Here is a 24,637-nt window from a genome sequence, read left to right as displayed (position 1 = left end):
TCAATGGCTCCCATTTTCCTACCAAATGAAGCGTAGTTTTTTTATGTAAAATTCAACATCCTCGAATTAGAGTTTTGGATTTCTCCGGGTAGATACCTAGGAGTAGAATTGCTGGATCATAAGGTAGTTCCATTTTCAGATTTTTGAGATACCTCCATACTGTTTTCCATAGTGGCTGCACTAATCTGCAATCCCACCAACAGTGCACTAGCGTTCCCTTTTCTCCACATCCGCGCCAGCATTTGTTGTTTGTTGATTTATTGATGATAGCCATTTTGACTGGAGTGAGGTGGTATCTCATTGTGGTTTTTATTTGCATTTCTGTAATGATTAGTGAGGTTGAGCACTTTTTCATATGTCTGTTTGCCATCTGTATTTCCTCTTTAGAAAAATGTCTCTTCATGTCCTCTGCCCATTTTTTAATTGGGTTGTTTGTTTTTTGGAGTTGAGTTGAGTGAGCACCCCTATGTTTATTGCAGCACTATACACAATAGCCAAGACATGGAAACAACCGAAATGCCCATCGGTAGATGACTGGATTAAGAAACTGTGGTACATTTATACAATGGAGTATTACTCAGCCATAAAGAATGAAATCTTACCATTTGCAACAACATGGGTGGACCTAAAGAACATTAAGTGAAATAAGCCAGACAGAGAAAGACAAATACCATATGATCTCACTCATATGTGGAATCTAAAGAAAAGAATAAATGAATGAACTAATCAGAAACAGTCTCCGAGACATAGAGGAAAAAGTGAGGGTTGCTAGATGGAAGGAAGGGTGGGGATAAGGGGGAAGGTGAGGGGATTAGAAAGCACTATCGGTAACCACAAGATTGCCACGGGGATACGAAAGTCAATGTGGGGAATGTAATCAATAATGTTGCAAAGATTTTATAGGGTATCCGATGGATACTTGTCTCATTAGGGACGTGTAGATGCCTGATCATCCTCAGGGAAGATGTAGATGCCTGATCACTGCACTGTACACCTGAAGCTGAAGCTGAACAACAATGAATGTCAACTACAATGCTGTACAAGAAGTGGAGTACAGCATTAGGAATGGAGGCAGTGGCAATGTAATGGCTGTGTGCGATGTAGTAGATTGGGGGGGTTTATCACTGTGTGAGGGATACAAATGATAAATGTTTAACTATTACATTGTTTTGTACAAGTGAAAAAAAAATTCAACATCCTCAATAAACATGTCCCTGATTGAAATTTTCAGCTTTATGTGCACCCTCCCCCATAAATCTCTTTTTTGGTGAAACAGTTAACCCTCAACCTGACAAGGCTTTCTCCGTGCCACAACTTTGTTTTTGCTACCATTGCCTATCCTTGCATATTGAAACCACATCCATTTTTCAAGGTCATCAGCTGGGGCATCACTTTCTGACCACAGATGCTATACTGTGTCACTTCATTCCTCAATCATGGGCAAAAAATGATGAGCTGTGGGAAGGGAGGATCCTGGTTTAATTAGTATGTCTAGCCCTCACATAACACTGAGTGAATCGATAGAAAAAGTAAGTAACTAATGTTCTTGTCACCTCACTCCTGGTAGATCGGAAAGTCTTAGGGGGTAGGGTTGCCAGATTTAGCAAATCAAAACACAGGACATACAGGTAGATTTGAATTTCAAACAACAAATACCTTTTTTGTTTTTTAGCATAAGTATGTACCATGAAATATTCACAATGTATTTATACTAAAACTTATTCGTCGTGCGCTACTCGGAGGGCAGGGGTTCCCCGAGGCGCCTGGCTTCCTCCCAGCACGTGCTCAGCATCAGTGTAGTTGTTAGAACGAAACTCAAACCAGCCTCGCAGCTTCCACAGCTACACTCGGGGCGGGGCGGAGCCACGCGACCGGGAAAGACAGACACCTCAGTTGGAGACCGTCACCCGAGACTGGCTAAAGGGTCCTTACCTGGGAGGCAGCCCCACTCTGCCGGGTCGCCGGACCCCTCGACAGGATCCATCTTCCCCCGCCCCCAACATCCGTCCTACCCTTCATCTCGTGACCGGTCGTCACTGGCCGCGGGGCGGCAGGGCCCGGCTCCGTAATCCTTGCCTATCGTTGGCAGGGCCTTCCATCCATCAGTTAGGCTCCGCCCCCCAGGCTGACGTTACCCTGGCTACGCCTCTCCCGCCGGCCGCGGCGTAGCTGGCGATTGGTGTAGAAGGCGGCAGCTGTCCCAGCGGAGGCGACGACGGGGCGGTCTCAGGGAGTCGGGACGAGCCAGAGCGCGTCACCCCCTGGTGCTGCGGTGGTCGCTCGTGTCTTGTGGGCCCATTCGGTGTTGCCCTGCACTGCTGCTGCCGCCGCGGAACCATGGCTGTGCTCGTCGTGCTGCTGTCCTTGTTGGTGGCGGGTGAGGACCCGGGGGCGGGCGGGGTGCGCTCCGAGAGGCCCTGAGCTGCAGGGCTCGGGGTCGGGGGCGGCAGTGGGGCGGGTGCCGCAGTGCGGTCAAGCGGCGGCAGCCTCGTCGCCTCCCTGGCGGCCTTCTCCCGACCGGCCCGTGGCGGCGGGGCCTGGCGGGGCCGGGCGGAGCTGGGCTGCGTGGGGGGCACCTGAGTCGGCTCCACCCTCCGCCTCTTCGTGGAAGGTGCGTCCGCCCGTCTTGCCTCCAGCCTCCGGTCAGCCCGGCCTCTTCCGGCTCCAGAGGCGCTTCGGAGGATGGGAATGCATTTCTCAATTATCTGTTGAACTGCAGCCCTCTGCAAAGAATGGAAGGCCGGTTTCTTAGCTGCCGTCAGCTGCTGCATGTCTTTGCATTTTTCTGGTGTCTTCGTTTCTAGCAGTTGTCATCAGTGATTGGTGAAATTCCCTCCCCTCCTTCTGTGTTTCAGGATACAAAAGTTGGAGGTGGAGTAATTGTTTTTGTAAGATTATTTCTAAAGGCGAATTCAAAGTACCTCTCAGTAGTTTGTCGTAGTTTCCCATTTTTAAGGATTTGGAAACTATAAGACGTGAGTCATGTCCTTAGGGTCACATGTCAAATAATGGAAGCTTTCTGAGTGGAACCTAGGTTCCCTAGCATTCAGCAAGGGGAGTGCAAGTCACCTAATTAATTGTTGACCTCTTCCTGTGTGTCATGCCATTCATTTAATTTTCCAGCAGTCCTTAGAGGATATCATCCTCTTTCTACAGAATGATCAAGCCTAAATAAATTACCTAACACCACACAAGTAGTAAGCAGCAAAGCTGGAGTTGAACCCAGATCAACTGGCTCCAAAGCATGGGCCTTTTCTATTAAATATGTTGTTTGAGGTATGGTGGAAATGCTACTCCTTTCTCAATGAGAATGTGGGAACGTTGGGGGCTAGGACGCGGGCACAGAGAGTGGCCAACAAGAAGCCAAGTTGAGAACAATTTGGAGGAATGGGACTTTTCCCCAGTGTGTTGGTTTAAAGCCTATAGGTTAAAAATGTATAGGAGGCCTGTGCCTCTGCTGTGTGAGGTGCTTGGATGTCCCGCTTTTGGACTGGTGGTTTAATTGTGCAAGGGGGTGTAGACCACTGACACTGAAATCTGCAGGTCTTCTCCAGCCCTGGGGTGCCCGTGTTATGTGTTGATGATATTTACACTTATTTTTATGCCCCCCCAAATTTTCGGGTTCTGTTCCTTCTGTTTTTGTCTCTGGAAAGTCATTCTGATCTAGGAAGTTACTTTGGGGGAATTTTTTAATTTTTTTAAATTCAGCTTTTGCAATTTAAAAATCTTCCCTTTGATACTGTGATTTAACTGAACATCTGCTGAAATTCCATGTTTCATGTTATGAGTGATATTATTTTGATTCAGTGAGGTGCAGGGGTTTTTGGTTTTGGTTTGGTACATGGTTTGAACACGCTTTCCTAACTAGAATAGTCTAGTTTGTCAAGACCAAGAATCTGATCCTGTCAGCTCTGCATTGCTTGGTCTCGTCAGCTGAGGTTACATTACTATTTTCCATGATGACTAAAAGTGATTTCATGGAAACCATCTTTAATGGACTTCTCTATTTGAGAAAAAGATGTAAGTCCTTTAAAATGGTGTTACCAAACCAGAGAGAGATTAGAGGAAGGGAACTAAGGTTATGAATACCATGCCATGAGGAGTATTTGAAAAAATGGTTTAGCCTGGGGAGGAAAGGCCAAGGGCAAACACGTGAAATTCGAAGGGATATCATGTTGAAGAGGGATTCAATTTGGGCACTGATGCCTCAGAGGTGAAAGGTACGACCTATTTATTTTGTCACTTATTGATTCCATCCATCATTCATACATCACTGCATAGTATGGTGGGAGCTCCCAAAGGGTGGTGGACTTAGCCTCTAGCCCAGACTGCAGAGGCTGTGAGAAATTTCCCCCGGGGATGGGGGTGCCTCATGGGACAAATGTGAAAGGGTGGGGTGGGAAGAAAAGGCATTTTCGACAGAACAGCATGTGTAAAAGCACAGAGATATGAGAGCAAAGAACAAAGAGTTTGGTGGGGCCAGAATGTATAGGGGTTAAGTTGGGAGATCTAGAAGTAGGGTTGCTGGGGTGCCTTGGCTGTTATGTTTTGGATTTTTGTCTCAAAGACTCTGGGCAACGAGTAAAGGTGGTTAAGCTGAAGGATGAATGAACAGAACTGTATTTTGAAAAGATGATAGGAAGGCTGGATCAGAGAGTAGCATGACGGGTCATAAGGTGGTAGGTCCAGCAAGCCTGGTGAGGGCCTTGATGAGTGTCCTGGACGTGGAGGGTAAAGAATTTGTGCGATAATTAGGAAAAAAGTTCAACAGAATTCAATGGTTGATGAGCTGTGCTGCTGAGGAAGGATTTACCAATTCGAGCAGCTGGGTGGAGGGTGGTGTCGTCCTTTGAGAGAGAGAATACAGGAGGAGCGTGTGGAAAGATGGTAAATTTAGTTCTGAACCTGTTGAGTTTGAAGGACACATGGGACTTAAAGGAAAAGCCCAGCCAACTGTTGGGCGTGTAGGTCTAAGGCTCAAGGGAAATCTAGGAGCCATCAATATGTTTGTGGTGTTTGCAGCCTTACGAGTAGATGGGCCCAGCCAGGGAGAGAGTTGTAGACAGTGCAGCTCAGGGATTGAGCCCTTAGGTGGCTGTAGTGTGGCATGTGCTAGGTGGTCTGCTGGGCTGCCGGAAGAAGGCATTAGAACCTCCATTTCTATCTATTTTTTTTTATTTTTTTTTAAAGATTTTATTGGGGAAGGGGAACAGGACTTTATTGGGGAACAGTGTGTACTTCCAGGACTTTTTTTTTTTCCCCAAGTCAAGTTGTTGTCCTTTCAGTCTTAGTTGTGGAGGGCGCAGCTCAGCTCCAGGTCCAGTTGCCATTGCTAGTTGCAGGGGGCAGAGCCCATCATCCCTTGCGGGAGTCGAACCGGCAACCTTGTGGTTGAGAGGATGCGCTCCAACCAACTGAGCCACTGGGGAGCTCAGCGGCGGCTCAGCTCAAGGTGCCGTGTTCAATCTTAGTTGCAGGGGGCACTGCCCACCATCCCTTGCGGGACTCGAGGAGTCAAACTGGCAACCTTGTGGTTGAGAGCCCACTGGCCCACGTGGGAATCGAACCGGCTGCCTTCAGAGTTAGGAGCACGGAGCTCCAACTGCCTGAGCCTCCGGGCTGGCCCCACTATCTATTTTTTAATCTTTCACTTTTGTGTTTTGTATGGTAATGTTCCTCAGTTTGGGTTTGTCTGATATTTTCTCATGATTAAATTGGGAAGAATACTACACAGGTATCTCATCCTTTTTAAAACTTTCTATTTTGTGTGCTTTGTAATATATCACGAATATATATAATCGATGATACTATACAAAGTGCATACAAGTATACTCGTACAAGTGTATACTTTATAGATAACTTTATGTATAGTGGGACTGCTTTCAAATTTTGTACTGAAAGAGTTGAAATCTAAAAGGTCGGGACATCACGGATTTCCAGGATGGGAGGGGAAAGAAACTGAGGAGAAGCAGCCAGGGGGATTAGAAGGAAAACCAGAGGGCTGGCCTCAGGAAGGCCAGGGCAGGAGATTTTCAAGGAGGGAGTTGCCAGTATCAGACGCTTTGGGAGGGTAAGTAAGTTAAGGGCTGACAATTGTCTTTTGGATTTGGTGAGTCGTTTCAGTGGCATGGTGGGGTCAGACGCTACGAGGTAGGTGGTAAGTGTGACATGATGTAGAGAAGCAAATAGGGCCGACTGCTCGGCCAGGAGTCTCCTTAAGAAGGGAAGCAGAGGCTGGTGGAGGTTAGGACCAAAGAAGGTTTTCTGTGGCGATGCTTTTAGAATGGGAGCACCCTCACCGCATTTTTATGCTGAAGTGAAAGAGCCAGTTGAGGGGGAAATTGTTAGTACAAGGTGTGGCTTCATTCATTCATTAGTTCGACAAGTATTTATTGAGTACCAGTGTGTCACTGATTGCTCTCCAGCCCTGCGACGTTCCAGGGTTTGTGTCTTGTGTGAACAAGACAAAGTGAAACCCCTGCCCTCATGGAGCTCGTGTTCTGCAGGGCTAGCTTTGTATGCCTACAACCATGTAGGCACCTAATTCTGGACAACGTTGTCTGTCCCAGAATAGTGGCTTGGTAAACATTAAATGCATAATTTAATAGGTGAATGAATGAATGTTCCTAAGAAGGCCGAGCCAGGGGATTGTTTTAGACTGGAGGAGGGGCACCTCTGCCAACATCTGGAGGGAGAGGAGATAAGGCTAGGGGTGGTGCAGATAATTGTGGTGGGGAGAGGAAGCAGGTAGCTGGAGGAATTCCTCTGTTTTCTCTTGAAGCAGGTTATCTGGTGAGACTGAGTCAGGAGTGATAAAACAGGAAGTTGAAAAAAATAAGGAAGCCCATTGCAGTTCACTACAAGGGGAAACTTTGTTCAAAGGACTACAGTGTTTGGACAGTGGGGATGGTTGCTGGCAAACATAGTGTTTGTAAGTTGAGGTGGTATCCCCCCTTTGCTGGTGTCCCCCTTTGCTGGTGTCCCCATTCAGGTAGAGGATGGGTGACTGTCTGCCAGGTATCCCGGAATACCTGCATTAAGCAGCAGTTTCTTGATATAGGAGTCCACGTCTGTAAGCTTTTCTAAGGCCCTAGACTCCTGAAGGACTTGTGCAGGCACGGAAGTGGAATCGAACTATAAAGTTGGGGCAAAGTAATTTAGTATAACTTTGCTGGGGTTGAGTGAGCAGGGCCATGTCTCAAAACAGGGCTGTCTCCAGATCCACATATGGTTCTTTAAATGTGGATGATACTTGGGAAGTATGTGTCTCTTGCCACCCCGTTTTCCTTAGAGTTTGCAATAACTACTACTTTAGTGAGCCAAGATGTCTATCGGTTACAAACGGCCGTTCCATTCTGCTAATTTTTTTTGGTCTGCCTTCAGCTAGAACAATGCGGAAATTCCTGCTCTGGCGGCCGTGCTGAATTGAAACTCATAACTCTTCATGTTGTATCAGCACCATCCTGAGGCCTTTTATTTACTGTCAATACTGCAACACCAAAACATTTACTGTTGCTTCTAACTTTATTCCCATACTCAGTAAGTGGTACTTTCCTTAGGTCAGGAGAATAACAGTGATGCTTTATTAAAGTCTAATTTCCCATACTAGGCATGAACAAGATTTGTTTTGGACTTGGAGCTTATCTTTCCGTAGGAACCCGAAAGTTTCCATTAGCTAGTTGTCCTTGTGTAGACATCATTGGGTTAACACAGGATGGGTGAAGAGGCCAGATAGCTCCTCCATAGCCTTGGAGGGCCCATAAAATAGTCCCCTTATTCTCATCCTTCACTTTTTAATCCCAGGACCCATACCCCTAGACTAGTAGACTTTATTATTACAGAATACCTTTTCTGACCCTCTTGATATGTCCATTGGAAATACTACTTCCTGGATTTCGTTTCTAAAGTCTGAAGTGTTTTATATTCTGACTGGTAACATGTACCCGGTTGACAGTCCTCACGTCCCTAGGTTTGCTTGTGGGATTCAAGGAAAGATATGGTCTAGCCTAAGATACAAGGTGTGATTAAAAAATCCGGTGAAGTTTTAAATAAAAAGATTTATTACAGTAAAAGCCACATTGCCATTAATCCCCTTCAAAATCCTCCCCCTCGCTTCAAACCCTCTTATCCCATGTTCCTGCCACTTTCTGAAGCAGTGCTGGAAGTCCTCTTTCGTGAGTGTCTTCAGTTGTGCTGTCGTGGCGGCCTCGATGTCCTGAATCGATTCAAAACATTTACCTTTCATGGTCATTTTGATTTTGGGGAAGAGCCAGAAGTTGCATAGTGCTAGATCTTGTAAATACGGTGGATGAGGACACATTGTAATGTTTTTATTTGACAGAAATTGCCGTACAAGAAGTGATGTGTGACACGGAGCTTTTCTGTTGCGATCACAAAATACAGTGAGCGCTGCTGCCAGGTGCCATCCAACAGAAAGGCAGGGATCTTCAATATGGGAAGTGGCACATCGAACCTTAGTAACAGTGTGTGACAAGTTTCAGCTTGTTGGGTGCAATCAGTTGGGTGGAGCTACGGTTGAGATGAGGTGTGTTTTTAATTGTGCTGTAAATCATCCTCCATCATGACAACACTCCATGTCACACATCGCTTCTGGTACAGCAATTTCTGTCAAATAACATTACAGGGTGTCCTCATCCACCTCATTCACTGGATCTCACAGCGTGTGACTTCTGGCTCTTCCCCAAAGTCAAAATGATTCAGGACATCATTGTATTACAGTCTTTTACTGTAATACTTTTTTTTATTTTATTTAAACATTCACACGTTGTACACTAACCTGCTAAAGTTTTGAAGTGAAATACTAGGAATTTTATGAATTTGTATTTTGAAGAGAGGGTCGATGGCAGAAATAATTTAGAGAGCTTAAGTTTCTTCCTTTTTGTAGTCTGTGACAGGGTTTTGGTTTTTAAATTCTGGAGAAATGCCACTGATTTCTAATTCTTGACAAATTGCCACATGCCTCTGTTTAAGGGCCTTTCGTAGGAAGGCAACTAGATCATTAGGAGAATTCTGTTTCATGGTTGTACCTTTGTTACAGCAGAAGGTATGGACTTAAATTCTTAAAGAGTGGTACCTTGAAAAAGAATTCATCGATGTTTATTTAGGATTCAGCATTTTGTCCAATCATAATTTAGTATGCTAATCAGTGGGAATCGGGAAACATTGTAGTTCATAATTTTCAACATGGATGCAAAAGATTTATGATGCTGTCATTTACTTACTAATCTGTTTTCTTCTCAGGTGTTTTGGGGAATGAGTTTAGTATATTAAGATCACCAGGGTCTGTTGTTTTCCGGGATGGAAATTGGCCTATACCCGGAGAGCGAATCCCAGACGTGGCTGCATTATCCATGGGCTTCTCTGTGAAAGAAGTACGTATATTTTTGAAAATAATATTTGGGGCTGCTTCTGAAAGCATTTGTGATGATTTCTGCTAATAGCCCAAGAAAGCAACAAGCAAAACATAGCTATATCTGGTACAGGTGTATCTGGTACAGATTACAAAAGTAAAAAATGCTCATTTGTAGTTTGGAGATTTTGGATAAGTGCTTCAAGCTTGGCTATGAAACCAAATCCTTATAAATCATTAACCGTGTAATAGTTTATTTATAGTAGTAGTGAAGTCCTTTGTATATAAGAGAATGCATTTGTCCTTTTAATAGGATGTATAATTTTGGCTTTTTTTTTTTTTTTTTTCAGTTACGCATGCTAGATTTGTGTCTTAGTTCAGGCTGCTATTACAAAGTACCATGGACTGGGTGGCTTATATACAACAGACATTTATTTCTCACCATTCTGGAGGCTGGCAGTCTGAAAGCAGGGTGCCAGCATGGTCAGGTTCTAGTGAGGGCCCTCTTCCAGGTTGCACACTGTCAACTTCTTGTGTGCTCACTGGTGGAGAGAGGGTAAGAGCTCTCTAGAATCCCTTTTATAAAGGCACTAACCTCATTCATGAGGGTTCCATCCTCAGGACCTAATTATCTTCCTAGGACCCCCATCTCCTAATACCATCACATTGGGGGTTAGGATTGCAACATATGAAATGGGAGGGGGGACACACAAACGTTCAGTCCATTACAATTTGTTGTAAATGATAAAATGTATATGCATCTTGCCTGAGTTTAGGAAGATAGTGTGGTCAGTAGCTGTGGGATCGCCTAGCACCTTGGTTTCCTACAGTTAAGGTGTAACCTGTTATACGGTAGTAACTGGCTGCTTGTGTGATGGAGCGGAAGAAGGCTAAATCCAGTCAGTATGTGAGAGATCTAAAGCTAAAGGTTAGAAGAAAGGGGATGCAGTTTGCTCTGTCTTCCTATCATTATCTCCTCCCGTTTTACAAATTTGGTGCTTTTGATATGGTCTCTAGATATCAGTCACTGCAAGGAATTTTCCTCCGAGGTCCTGATGCCCTTGAAACCAGAAGCAGTGCCAGGGACCTGTCTCTGTTGGGCCGATGGGAGAAGCCCCTGAGCTCCTGGCGTGAACTTGACTGGTTCTTTACATTTAAGGAGGAAATTTGTGCTTCGTTCTTTACAGACTTCAATTTGACTGCAAATGGCTGTTAAAATAACCTTTAGAAATAATTATTAGTAAACTAATATGAGTTACTTTCAGCAGGAGTTTTGTTTTAGTTATAAAGAGCTTAGTGTAAAGAGAAGGTTTTAGTGACAGTCTTGCTATGTCACTGAGAGAGAAGAGTGATGCTGTAAATCAGGGCAAACGATGGGGGAGAAGGCGTCCCGGGTACATGAAGACGAGAGTGTTGGTAATCCGGGGTTTGAAAAGTACCTATATTTTATGTTTACTTGCCTGCTTTTTACCATCAAAGGTATGAGATGACTTACTATTAAACTTCGTTATTCAAATCTGTAGAAGCTTAAGAAAAAGAAGGTAGAAATCTGCATCCTTGATGAGCAGATTGCAACTGCTGCCTTAAGTAAAACATTTGCTCTCCCTGTGAATTTTCATTGCCGGTGTCATCCCAGAGCTCCCTTAACTCTGCTATATTAGGTGTTCTGGGGGCATGAGGTCCTGAATTGATAATTCAGCACCATTTCCTGTTTTTTCATATTTAGGACCTTTCTTGGCCAGGACTAGCAGTGGGTAACCTGTTCCATCGTCCTCGGGCTACCATTATGGTAATGGTGAAGGGAGTGGACAAACTCGCTCTGCCCCCGGGCAGCGTCATTTCATACCCTTTGGAGAATGTGAGTATTTATTATAAAAAATTGAAGGGGTGCGTTTTTAATTTTGTTTTGTCAGCTGTCATTGTGAATTATGTTCTAAGCACACTTCTGTATTTCTTAAAAAAAGAATGTGGTTGTCAATTTATTGAGACTTGTCTGTTTCCTACGGATGGGAGTACTTTCTAAAGTGGAGAAATTGCCCCACTTTCAGAGTAGTCAGAGGATTGATAAAGAGAAACCAGTTGAGTGTATTCAGCTGACACTTTCCCGGGCATTATATTCTTACTTTCCCTTCAGAATTTTATGTCATTTTTGTGGAAGAAGAAGACTGAAGGCTGTCTGGCTGGCTCACTTACTCCTTCACTAGCCCTTCAAGCAGTCAGGCTGACAGAGTGATTGTGAGAGGCCCCCCTTCCCTGCAAGCCGATAGCAGTCAGCAAAACATTTTTATATGCATAACTCAACAAAAGCAAGGAAGGGATATACACAAGGGCCAGATTTGAATAGAGAACTCAAGAGCCACAGTGGTAAGCAGGAACAGAAGCTGGAATTGTGTTCCCTGCAGAATGCTGTCTTGTTCTTGAAAGGAGGACTAGTAAAACCCCAGCTGCCCCAGGGTTACCAGAGAGGAGCTGGCTGCGCGTTGGCTGTGGGACCCTTAGCTTCCCCTAGAGGAATCGGAACTACAGGCTTGTGTTGTGCTCCACGTTTACGTGACCCCCCCCATGTGGATACCTCCACAGCCCAGGTTCCTTTGGTAAGGAAACTGAAGACGAGTCGAATTTACAAAGCACTCTGAGGAAAAACTGCCACAAGAGTCGGCAGGTGCATTAAACAATTCATCCCTCTAGCATCACAGATAACAGACTAGTCTCAAAGAGATTTGAAAATACATACATTAAAATTGTGAGAGTTAAAGGAAGGCATAGAAACTGAGGCATTTTGATACGTGGTGCTTTCGTTGATATTCACTCGTAAATATTTCATCATTTATGTTCTGATTTCTTTAACCCGTGAGTTATTTAGAGGTGTTTAAAGTGTGGGTTATTTAAAATCTTTTTTAATTTTTCGATTTCTCTTTTCATTGCATTGTAAAACTGGTCTGTATGATGCTGATTTGGGGGGAATTTTTTTCAAACTTTCCTGTGGTCTAGTATAGATTATTTCTAAGCACACATGACATGCTTACAAAAAATGACCATGTACTAGGCCACAAGGTATATCTCAACAAATAATATACAATCAGTATCATATAAACCACCCGCTCTGACTACCATGCAGTTACATCTGAAAACAATAAGAAACGATAGCTTAACAATGTGTTAGGAAATGGTATTAAAAAAAAAAGAGAAAAAAAAGGACTTTTCTTTCAGGTTTACAGTGCACTGAACACCCGATAGGCTATGGCCAAATCAACACCTAGCCATATTGAAATTAAAGAATCATCAAGGACACTGAAAATCTTAAAAGCTTTTAGAGAAAAGACATTTGTCATTACAAAGGAATGAGAGTGGAATGATAGCAGATTTCTTATCTGTTGCCATTAAAAGACTAGAAGAGCAAGAACAGAAAAACAGTAATTTGTATAGTATAAGGCGAGGCTGAGAATACTGTTTACATAGTCATAATATTGAAATAATATTGATCTGGTGAAAATTATGACAACTGTTGGGAGGGTGGATAGAGAAATGGAGTGCGTGTATGGGGCTGTGGGAGAGCTAAATCCTCATTTTCTATAATTGGAGATAAATAGATAATGCCTAAAATTGAAAAATCAAGAGTTAGTAATATAACCATAGAGATGGTGGTAAAAGGAAAAGGGGACACAAAGGATTTGAAAGTGAGGACCAGGAATTGAGAGGAGGGACAAATTTACTTGTTTATAAAAAGCCTTTTTTTTTTCATTAGTTTCAGGTATAAAAAAGTCTTATAGAACTATTTGTCTCCTTAAACCGTGTGTATATATTAACTTTTTTTCTATGTAACTCTTGAAAAAATTTTTCGGAAAGATATTTGGAATCGATGCACTCCTAAGTAATTAATGGGTTGAGGAGAAAATCGCAGTGGAAGTTTCAAAATGATTTGGACCTGAATATCAATGAATGTACTGTGTATATATAAAAAAATTGTGGGGTGTAGCTAAAGTGGTAAGAAAAGGGAAATTTATAGCCTTCAGTGTACACGTTAGACAATTTAAAAGGTGGAAATTTATGAACTGAAGAAACCAGAAGAATTCAGAATAAATGGAAGGAAGGGAGCAAGACAGGTTTAAAAAAAATAGTTTTTTAAAATTTTCACAAGGATTATTTATCAAGTATGTGATTGTGTGATTTCTGAAAATCACTGTAGACAGTACCTTTAAAATAAGAATATAAAATTCCAAAATGTTAAGATTTTCATTAGTATACAATCCAAAACTAAACATTTTAAAACAGACTAGCCTCATTTTACCTGAGTAGAAGCTGTGAAAAGGCCTCATGTTGTTATAGCTTGACTCTGATTGACTGCTCCTAATACTTTTCTTGGCAGTAGGTGGTAAGTGAGATAAAAGGCTCAGAGGGCAAAAACCCCAAAATATTAAAAAAATTAGAATTCCACCTAGTGAAGCTTCTGTTTGATTAGCTAGCTGTTTTCATTATAATTTCAAGTCACACAGATACAGAAATTCCATTTTCTCCAGGACAAACAATGCGTATCCTTATAATACAGTGAGAAAAAAACCAATCACTAGATTTTAAGCAGCTGAGCTTTTTCGTTTTGGAGCTTAGCGGTCTATAGAATTTTTTCTTTTCCTTCATATTATAGTTTGATGCTCATCTGACTCAGTAGCTTCTCCAGTTTGATTGCTAGGGAAGTGTTACCTTTAATCTTCAACTTTCCTGCAATGAGTGCCATTTCACTAGCTGAAATGAGGCTGGAGAGTTTGTGTTACATGTTCTCCTATTCCTTCCAAAACCTGAGGAGGTGAACTGTATAATTGCAAAAGGAGTCTTGTGGTTGACTCAGGAAGCTGGTGATAGGTTTGTTTTTTTATATGATACTGATTGTATATTATTTTGCAAGTTTGAACTCTTTCCCCTTCTTCACTCATTAACTCATTTTAAGAGAATTTTGGGAAGAGTTAATATGCATTTTGAGTAAGAGAAGAAAATTGGTTTAATTTTATAGTATCATGAAATTGAGAAACTTTAATTTTGATGGTGATATTTCATCAGTAAGATTTATATAATCACATTAATTTCTGCCTGTACCATGTTAGCATTAATTGCTACTTATAAACATGAACCTTTTAATAGTTCTGAAAGGAAATTACTGAAAAAAAAGGGAATTACTGAAAGGGAAATACTGGGGGGAAAAATCTCTAAGAAATCTCTGTTACAACCATTACTATACTGCTTATTTTAATACAATATTGAGAATAAAATAATTTTTGAGGAGAAAAATTACCATAATTTATTGTTAAAAATAATGTGGGGTATGTAAATTTACTAACAATTGTTACCCCAATAAATTTAATTAAAAAAAATAATAATGTGGGGCAAAAACAGATCTATGGGGATAGAAATCAGAATTTTGGTTACCTTAGGGGTAGAGGGAGTGGATGGGGTGGTTTCTAGGGTTCTGATAATATTCTGTCTTGATCTGGATGGCTTATATGAGTGTCTCCATTTGTACACATTCCTTGAGCTGTTACGCCAAGATTTGTATGTTACACTTTAATAAAAAAACTCAAGGAAAAAATAGATTTAGCACAATTGGTAATTTCAGTTTAGTAATATCATGTGGTCCTAAGATAAAGGCTTCAAAATTCTGTGACATTTTATGCCTTGTCTAAGAGTCTTCAGCCTGTTTGAAGACAAACCCTAAATCTTATTAAACATTTTTAAATTTTAAAATGAAAAATGAGGTCTGTTTCAATTAAATTTAATTTTTCAAATTCTTCTGACCTCTTACATTCAAGTTAATACTTTATTGTAGAATGTACCTTCATTGTGGCATGTTTAATATTGAAACCAAATGTACTGCTGCTTAAAATGCACGAATGACCACCAGAAAATGATGGTTTGTGCAAGATAGTGGTGTGTCCTTCGTGTTTGCAACTTATTTCCTAGGTAGGCACGTTGGTGGACTGCTAGGAGGCTGTTTCGTCTTCTGGGCCCTCGAGAGGGCTCTTTGTGTTTGGATATGATTTGGGTCTTTGGAATTTCTATAGAAAATGCTGGTGCCTTTTTTTTTTTTTTTAAGTCTCCTTTTTAAATACTATCGGAATGATTTTTCTTCCTACTTTGGTTCAGGTAATAATTAAGGTCTTACTCTTAAATTTTAGGCAGTTCCTTTTAGTCTTGACAGCGTTGCAAATTCCATTCACTCCTTATTTTCTGAAGAAACTCCTGTGGTTTTGCAGTTGGCTCCCAGTGAGGAAGTAAGTGATACAGTTTTTATTTAAGATGCTTTGAAAATAAGCTTTCATTTTTAATGAAAATTTAAAACCAGTTATATGAAAAATGCTGTCAGACCTCTGTATATTGGAATTAATCTGTAGAATATAACTTATAATTTTGGATTCTTCTTGCAGAGAGTGTATATGGTGGGGAAGGCAAACTCAGTTTTTGAAGATCTTTCAGTAACATTACGACAGCTCCGCAATCGCCTATTTCAAGAAAACTCTGTGCTCAGTTCTCTTCCCCTCAATTCTCTGAGTCGGAACAATGAAGTAAGTACAGTTATTGAATGAATACATTAATATTACTAGTTTCCCATTTCTTGTGTTCCTGACTTTAGAGCAAACTTGTATTTTAAAAGATGACAAGCTTTACAGCTTTATTTCTGGAGTAGATTCTTTTTTCCCTTAGTGTAATTTTCTTATGACTCTCTTGAATACATTGACTCTTTGTGAGTTGAGCTATAGTAGTGTAAATAGTACTACATTCTGACATGAGCGTTGCCACCAGTTAATCCTGACAAACCAGAAATCACAGCATTTACTTGGTGGCTAGTGGAGCTCTGTTGATCTGTTATATTGGTGCAAAAGTAAATGTGGTTTTTGCAATTTAACCATTTAAACCGCAGTTACTTTTGCACCAACCTAATAGTAATGTGGGAGCTGTCGTTCACCGCCACTTCTGATGTGTTGCCTCATTTTTCTCGTTCATCCTTGACAGTACAGTGGAGGAAGCCACCCTTACTTTTGACTGGCAGCTTCACCACCTTACTCATGCACCCTCTTAACCACATGGCATGCCACCTTTCTGGCACCCTCCCTTCTACCTACTGTGGTTGTCCAGGACCACTGTCTTTTGGTCTCCAATGTGGAACATGTACAAAGGATGTGAGCAAACTAGGCCATTGACGACCTCACTGCAGTGTGCCAGAATATTCTGATGCCCTGAGGGAAAAAACACTGTAGAGTTTGGATGTTTTATCATAGCTTTACCGGGAATGTGGCTGTTGAGTGGTAGTCACTGCTGGGGAATGACCATCACCTTTTAGGAAAGAATGTTTTATATGCATTTTCAACTGAAATGAACCTACCAGATGGAGGACAGTTGTGGCATAAATTCACTTACGTGCTTAACATTTGTAATACCTTTGCCTTACTTGATACATGGAAAATATAGATCTCTGGTGCATATATAAAGTAATGCTCGTTTCTTTCCACGCTCTGCAGGTTGATCTGCTCTTTCTTTCTGAACTGCAAGTTCTACACGATATTTCAAGTTTGGTAAGTAGGCTGCTCTAATTTTTAAGTTCTATTTATTTTGGTTCCAGAAGACATTTCTAGAGAATCTTTGAATGATAGTGAAACCAACTGAAAAGTTTGATCAGGTATGTCCTAGATTTATGATCCCATGAAAGTTCAGGAATTAGTGATGGTGTTGGGAATTTTGAACTCGTCTCATGTTACAGTCAAATTATTTTGCATTTCTACTCGTAGGAAACAGTAAGTATATCCTCTAAGAATTCAGGCCTTGGGTGGACCACCCTAGCTGTAGCCCCAACTTGGCTGTTCATTTCCTATCAGACATTAAGACTTAACTCCTATATCTAAAATAGAAATAACAGTTTGGACTAATAATGCTATAGCCCAAGTCAGGAAGGGAATAAATCTGCCTGAAGGGGTTTTTTGGTTTTTTATTTCTGGTGAATTATTTAAAAAAAAAAAAATCCTCCTGTGACTGAAATAGAAAAGCTTACCGGTTTGCTCTCTACTGAAGTTGTTTCCCAACTTTTTCAGGGGGGTTGGTTTGGAAGTCGGGTAGCGCAGTGCTGGGGAAAGGCGAAGAGCTCTAGGGGGCATGTGGAAGGGGTCTGCTCTGAGCAGCAATGGCTCATGTTCTCCTGCTATCAGACTGGGCCAACCATCTGTTCTTTCTTACCCTGGCCTTTATCCGAAGTTTTTAAACTAAGGAATTTTTTTAAAAGCTTTTATTAAATATTCAGGGAGTCCTATAAGGGCTCTTAAAAATGAAATTGGTGTTGCATTTGTTGTATTGGAAACTTTCATTTGCCACCATTTGTAGACTATTTGTGGACTGTGGCGCACTGGTGTGGCTCTGCTCATCCTCGTTTAGTGAGGCATCAGACTTCAGCCGGCTGCATTTGACGTTATTTACTTCCTTTTGTTTGTTCTCTTAAGTTGTCTCGACATAAGCATCTAGCCAAGGATCATTCTCCTGATTTATATTCACTGGAGCTGGCGGGTTTGGATGAAATTGGAAAACATTATGGGGAAGACTCTGAACAACTCAGAGATGCCTCTAAGATCCTTGTTGATGTTCTGCAAAAGGTAAATTATTCATGGGTTATGAGAGGTTAGCGTATGACCATTTCACTTTCAGCTTCTTAATGGAAAAATCTACTTAGTGAAATACTATTGATTGAAGTCTTGCTCACTTCTTGGGAGGACCTGTGATTTTAGTGACCAAGAATGAAGTAGGCCAGTGATGTATGTTGGCATGTCTCTAGTGCTGGCAGAGGCAGCACAGGAAATGATGGATAACTCCAGCGCAATACTTTTTTCTTTTTATCATGGTAAAATATATATAACATAAAACTTACCATTTTAACCATTTTTAAGTGTACAGTTCTGTGGCATTATGTACACTGATGTTTTTGTGCAGCTATCACCACCATCTATTGCCAGAACTTTCATCTTCTATAACTGAAACTCTGTCCCCCTTAAACACTATAAAATAACCAAAGGGGAGCACCTAGCACAGTACCAGACATTTAGCAGATACGTAATAAATGATGATTTTCTCCTGTCTTTGAGGTTCTGACCTGCAACTCTTCACTGAGGACGTACAGTTAAATCTTTGTAGATGTTTGTGATTAAGCAGAGACTACTTAGGAAGGTTCGTTTCCCTTTCCTGCTTCCCATCTCCCAATTTATATGCCAACAAATCCAGGCTCTTCTGAGAGTAATTTTATGTCGAACATTTCGATGTTTGTTGATGCTTAACAGTTTTCTGAGTATTTTAATCAAAACCTTTAAGACTTGCCTATTTTAGGACAGTGTAGTTCATGAGTCAGCAGGGAAGTGTATGTCGTTCTTGTAGGTGCACAGAAGCTTTCCAAATAATTGTAATAAATAGGCATCTGCGATTCATAGTAATGCCAGTCACTTCAGTTTGCAGATGACATGTATAGTCTTTATGGTGGGAATGCAGTGGTGGAGCTGGTGACTGTCAGGTCATTTGACACGTCCCTGGTGAGGAAGACAAGGACTATCCTCGAGGCAAAGGACCAGGTGAGCACATTTGTCGATCTTGCTTTAAAATTGTGAAAATTAACTTTTTAAAAACCCAGTAAGTCCTGTGTCACCTATGGGCAGCATGAATGAGCAGTCAGGAAATCTGCCAAACCACGCCAGTTAAAACAAGCTTTCCTAGTCACGTAGGTGTGTGCGTTTTGCCAGTGCTGCTCAGTTCTGTGGGGATGCAGTCAGGTAACGCAGGGGTTCTGAGTTAGGATGAGAGCAAATCTGTCGAAGCCGGTAATGTAATTCAGATATTGGTGTTACAAGCCGCCATCCGAAGTGAATGTGACGGAGCGGTGCGGCGCTCTCAGCCTGCAGGTCTGCTTTTCCAGGAGGGAGCTGCTCTGTCTTTGTGTACAGCCCCTCAGTTTCCAAAATCCACTGTGTGCACTCTATCGTTTGATTTACTTCTACAATTTTTTGGCCTGGATCTTTCTTTGATTTTAAGCGTTTAGAGGATTATAAGCAAGGGTGCTGGCCATGGTTCAACACGTGTGTGTGTGTACACACGCACATACACAAGAGCGGCAATGTAGATACCCTAAAGCATCTTGAGGCAAACAAAGAATGTTGTTTATAGTTGGCCTCGCCTCTTGGAGCAGCTTCCCAATCATTTATACACACTCCCCTTTGGATCCATTTGCAGCCCCACCCTGCCCGGGTTTACTGGTTGCGGTATGGGACTTAGAATGAGACTGTCAAAGGTAATGCCTGCTCCAGATTATCCAGACGTGACTAGTTTGAGATTGTTTCGTTCTAAATTGGAGTGGAAGGACCATATCAGGCTAGACAACCTGAAAATTTTTCCTACTATAGAGCATCCAGAAATGCTGGATACAAATAAACACCCTTTTGAGTGCAGAGTTTATCTCTCTAGAAAGTAAGGGAAATTCTTGAGGAACTGGAAAACTGTAATAATGAGGCAGCCCTAGGGACATTTCTGTTTGGGTTATCAAATGACTGGAAACAAGGTCTTTGGTCCTTGAATGTGGTGGTGGTGAGGGATTTGGAACTGACACCTCCATATAAAGCTGGGACCGTGAAAGGAATGTGCCCTCAGTAAGAAAATAACCTGCCCACCAACAAAGGGAGACAGGCAGCGTGGGCTCTGTGTAGTCACAGTAGGTACTGGGGGTGGGAATGTCTCCCAGGAAATTCTTAACCACAGGACCACTCTTGTGTGGGTTTGGGGCCCAATTTTGAATTTCCTGCAAGTCCCAGGCCAAGAAATTAAACACATATCCTCCAACCCTGGTCCCAGGCTGGTAAGACCTGTGGTGCCCAGAAGTAAACATAAAACCTCTCTGGCTCCACACAAGCCAAAACCCTCAACCCTCCACACAAGCCATAGTGGAGAGGGGACCCCCACAGTCTCCCCAAATGTGAGCTCAGAACATTGTAAAACACAGGTAGAGCCAACTACCATGTGAGGTAGCTAAAGCATCAAATGGTAGAATTAGACCCCCAAGAAGTTCAAGTAATAGAATATGGGTATAGGGCATAAAATAATCATTTAAACCGATTTAAGAAATTAAAATGGAGTCAAATGAGGAAAAAGAACAAGATACAAATTTGAATTTAGCAGGATACTTTTATTAAACGTTAATACTAGATTCTTTCAACATTGACCGTGTTAGGGCTTGTAGTGTATGTGAAGTGACTCCAGAGGGAAGTGCAGCCGTCCGGAGAAGGTACCCTTGTTCTGGGAGTTTGACAAACCAGTTTTGCAGAGCTGAATTAGTTGGTCTTCTCAGGGGTGTCAGGTTGAATTTATGAATCAGCGGCTTTAATGGATAAGTTGAGTTTATTAGAAAGTTTCTGAAATTATTGTATGAGGTATGATCAAAGAACACAGCGAATGTTTAAGTAAAAATGCTTTGTTACAGTGAAAGACACATTGCCATTAATCCCCCTCAAAATACTCCCCCTCACTTCTAACCCATCGTTCTTGCCACTTTCTGAAGCAGTTGTGGAAGTCCTCTTTCGTGTCTTTAGCTCCCCACATATAAACGCACACGTCTGTGTAGCTGTCCTCTCCAGTTGAAATCACTGTCTTCCTTTAGTTTAAAGAGAAACAGGAAGTGCTTGCAGCATGCCAGGTGCTGGGGCTGTGGGGTTACAATCTCCTTCATACTCGCTGCCCTCATTTCTCTCACCTCACTAACTCAGCTCCCTGCTTTCCAGCCTGCCCTTCCAGATCCTTCCTGCACATGATCATCCAAGTTTTCTTATGACAAACCTGATCGTGTTACTTCCTGATTGAAACGTGGTCAATAGCTTCCTGTTGCCCATAGACTGAAGACCAGGTTCTCCATAGCTTCCCTGCCTCTAGCTTCAGCTCCTGCTATTTTCCTACTTGTTTTTACTTGAATGAACTAAGTTTCTCAAACACTGCCTTTGCCAGAAAGGATTACATTTCTCAGTGCCTTTGCATGGCCTGGAATCAGCTGCACCTCCACCAAGGCCCAGCACTTATCTTTTCAAAACAGAGATGTGGTTGACTGAGCCATCATTTGTTTCCCTTTTTAAAATGAAAGAAAAAACAATTTTAAGTAGATCATACATAAATACACTCATGCGCCACTTGACGACGATACGTCCTGAGAAATGCGTCATTAGGTGGTTTGGGCATTGTGCGAACGTCATGGAGTGCGCTATACAGACCTGGATGGCACAGCCTGCTGCTCCTAGGCTGCCAGCCTGTACGGCACGTTACTGTACTGGATACTGTAGGCTGTTGTACTGTGTTGTGCTCTGACGTTAAGACGGCTATGAGGTCACTAGGCAATAGGATTTTTTTCAGCATCGTTACAGTCTTACGGGACCACCATCGTATATGCCGTCCATTGCTGAGTGAAATGTCATTAGGCAGCACATGACTGTATAACATGTAATACTGATTAAAGAATAAAAAGAATTTGAACACTATATAGATGAAGAGAATACTTGTTCCTCTGAAGCTCTGTCTTCTCCGTCTACTCTCCCTGTCTAGAGATAATTGCTGTCCTGAATATTGTTAATCATTCGCTTGGTATTCTTTACAGTTGGGCTACATAACGTATTTGTCCCTAAACAGTGTTGTTTGCTTTTGCGTGTTACTTGAATTTTGTATCAATGGAATCACACTATATGCATGTTTTGTGTTCTTTGCTCAGTATTCTTTGTAAGAGTCCTGCAGACTGATAAACATCTGTAGCTCAGTCGTTTTCCAGCCACGTGTTCTGTTGCGTGGATGCGCCACAGCGATCCATTCTGTTGTACGTACATCCTTGACCATGTCTCGTGATGCACGTACGGAAGTTTCCCCTACGGTATGAACCTCCCGGATCATAGGATATGCACACGACACACCTTCAGCTTTGCTGGTATTGCCACATTCTCTCAGGCAGTTGAACTGGTTTATACTTCGCCAGCAGTACACATTATCTTCTCCATGAAGGCTGCCCTTCTCGATGCCTCCTAATAAAAGCTCTTATGCCACTTATGAATAAATGTTCGTTAGATAAATGAATCATAGCTACTACTTTGGGATAATTTCCTACCTTAAAATTCTTCCCTCTTGATTTTCTTCCTTTTCTTCATTGTAGAAGAACCCACCAAATCCCTATAACCTTGCATATAAGTATAATTTGGAGTATCCAGTGATTTTCAACATGGTACTTTGGATAATGATCGGCTTGGCCTTGGCTGTGATTATCACCTCCTACAATATTTGGAACATGGATCCTGGATATGATAGCATCATTTATAGGATGACAAACCAGAAGATTCGAATGGATTGAATTTTCCTTATGACTAAATTAGAAAAGGGGTTTGGAAATTGGCCGTTTTGTTAAAATAAAACTTTTAGTGTAGTTTAAAGTAAATAGTATACTTTAAATTTTTTTAAAGAAGTAAAGTTTGTTCTCTATTTTGTGTGTGCCTGTGAAGTTGTTTTAGAGTAAATTATGCTATTGACAGTAATTGATTTGTGTGGTGTAGATTCCATAATATGCTCAAATATTATGATATAACCATTTAATATAATTTCATTCCATTTAATATTTGGAAATCATGCACTGAAATAAATGTAAAACATTTAGAATAGCTTGTGTTATTTATGTTGGGAAAATGCACTGAATTTATTAGAGAAACATGAATGCTTAATTTCCTACACAGGATAGGTTAAAATGATATTTGAGCTGTTATATACTATTAACCATTTGTAAATGTCTTAATTTGATGTAAATATCTCTGAAACAAAAAGTTTTTAATTTAGAACAGCCCTAAAATATGAATGTGCATAGACGGTCGCTTAGATTGGCACTGCATATGATTGACAGAGGATAGCTCTTTTCTAACCTGTTCTGAAAGTTGGATGGTCTGAAATGGTCTAGTGTGACTATTGGTCTAATGGTCTAGTGTAAAAAGACTACATTGATCTAAGAAGGAACTAGCTTCGTGGAGTTGTAGATGCTCATAATTATACACACAAAAACAAATATTTGGGGGCTATCTTGGGGCATGGATATAAAAATCTTTTTATTTCAATAACTTTCCCCCCTGTGTAAGTTACTATGGTTTGTGGTACATCATTCTATAGAATATTAAGTGAAAGTAGATGCTCCCTACTTTTCATGTGGAAGTGGACCAATGTCTATAGAGTCACAAATAAAGTTAATGATTCCAAGTTTGTGTCATTTCAATATTACATCTATGTTGTAAAACCATCACTAAACAGGGTTTTATTTAATCAGAATTGTCTGTTTTGTTATACAACTGGTTTCATGCTTTTTAAAAAAATTGGTTGATTTTTCTGGTTATTTTTTAAAATAATTTTTAATTTGCCAATTACAGTTGACAAACAATATTATATTAGTTTCAGGTGTACCACATAGTGATTAGACATTTATGTGACTTATGAAATGATCACCCTGATAAATCTGGTTCCCCATCTGACACCACACATAGTTATTGCAATATATTCCTTATGCTATACTTTCCATCCCCATGATTACTTTGTAATTACCAATTTGTACTTCTGTATCCCTTGCCCTTTTTCACACCCCCCCCCCAAAAAAAGACCCCTCCCATCTGGCAACCATCAAAACGTTCTCTATGAGTCTCTTGTTTGTTCATTTATTTTGTTCTTTAGATTCCACATGTAAGTGAAACCATACGGCATTGGTCTTTCTCTGTCTCACTCCACTCAGCATAATACCCTCAGCACAGTCCATCCATGTTTTTGCAGATGGCAAGATTTCATTCTTTTTCATGGCTGAAGAATCTTCCAAGTATACATGTACCACCTCTTATTTATTCATTTATCCATTGATGGATGCTCAGGTTGTCTCCATGTCTTGGCTGTTGTAATAATGCTGCAATGAGCATATGGACACACACATCCCGTTGAAATAGTGTTTGGGATTTCTTTGGATAAATACCCAGAAGTGGGATTACTGGGTCCTTTGTCTCTTGTTATAGCTTTTGTTTTAAAGTCTATTTTGTCTGGTATGAGTATTGCTACCCCAGCCTTTTTTTTTTTTCATTTCCATGAAATACCTTTTTCCATCCCTTTACTTTGAGTCTGTGTCTTTTGATCTGAAGTGAGTCTCTTGTAGGCAGCATACGAATATGTAGGGTTTTGTTTTCTTACCCATTCAGCCACCCTGTGTCTTTTGTTTGGAGCATT

General features: G+C 41.3%; 1 protein-coding gene and 1 long non-coding RNA gene across 2 annotated transcripts in view; one reads left to right on the top strand and one right to left on the bottom strand.

Moving 5' to 3' along the window:
* The window catches only part of LOC308495330, a 79,059-nt gene extending 76,994 nt beyond the window's left edge, over window positions 1-2,065 (bottom strand). The window contains exon 1 of the long non-coding RNA XR_013992975.1: window positions 1,933-2,065. This is a non-coding gene — a long non-coding RNA (uncharacterized lncRNA). The remainder of the gene's footprint in view (window positions 1-1,932) is intronic.
* On the top strand, window positions 1,846-23,635 carry ATP6AP2 (ATPase H+ transporting accessory protein 2). The gene is made up of 9 exons (XM_081043319.1): window positions 1,846-2,377; window positions 9,262-9,392; window positions 11,097-11,228; window positions 15,535-15,630; window positions 15,784-15,921; window positions 16,876-16,929; window positions 17,845-17,994; window positions 18,838-18,957; window positions 22,554-23,635. Exons 1-9 carry the CDS (start codon window positions 2,338-2,340, stop codon window positions 22,746-22,748), a joined length of 1,056 nt encoding a protein of 351 aa, XP_080899445.1. The 5' UTR covers window positions 1,846-2,337; the 3' UTR covers window positions 22,749-23,635.
* Window positions 23,636-24,637: the final 1,002 nt, after the last annotated feature.

This window comes from Rhinolophus hipposideros, assembly GCF_964194185.1.
Source record: "Rhinolophus hipposideros genome assembly, chromosome: X".
Classification (NCBI taxonomy): domain Eukaryota; kingdom Metazoa; phylum Chordata; class Mammalia; order Chiroptera; family Rhinolophidae; genus Rhinolophus; species Rhinolophus hipposideros.
This window is presented reverse-complemented; position numbering and strand designations above follow the sequence as displayed.

Bases quoted from the DNA above. Each gene is read 5' to 3' on its own strand.
- ATP6AP2 (XM_081043319.1), top strand. From the start codon at position 2,338: ATGGCTGTGCTCGTCGTGCTGCTGTCCTTGTTGGTGGCGG. The intron at 11,229-15,534 runs GTGAGTATTTAT...CTTAAATTTTAG, and splicing joins TTTCATACCCTTTGGAGAAT to GCAGTTCCTTTTAGTCTTGA. The intron at 16,930-17,844 runs GTAAGTAGGCTG...TGTTCTCTTAAG, and splicing joins TACACGATATTTCAAGTTTG to TTGTCTCGACATAAGCATCT.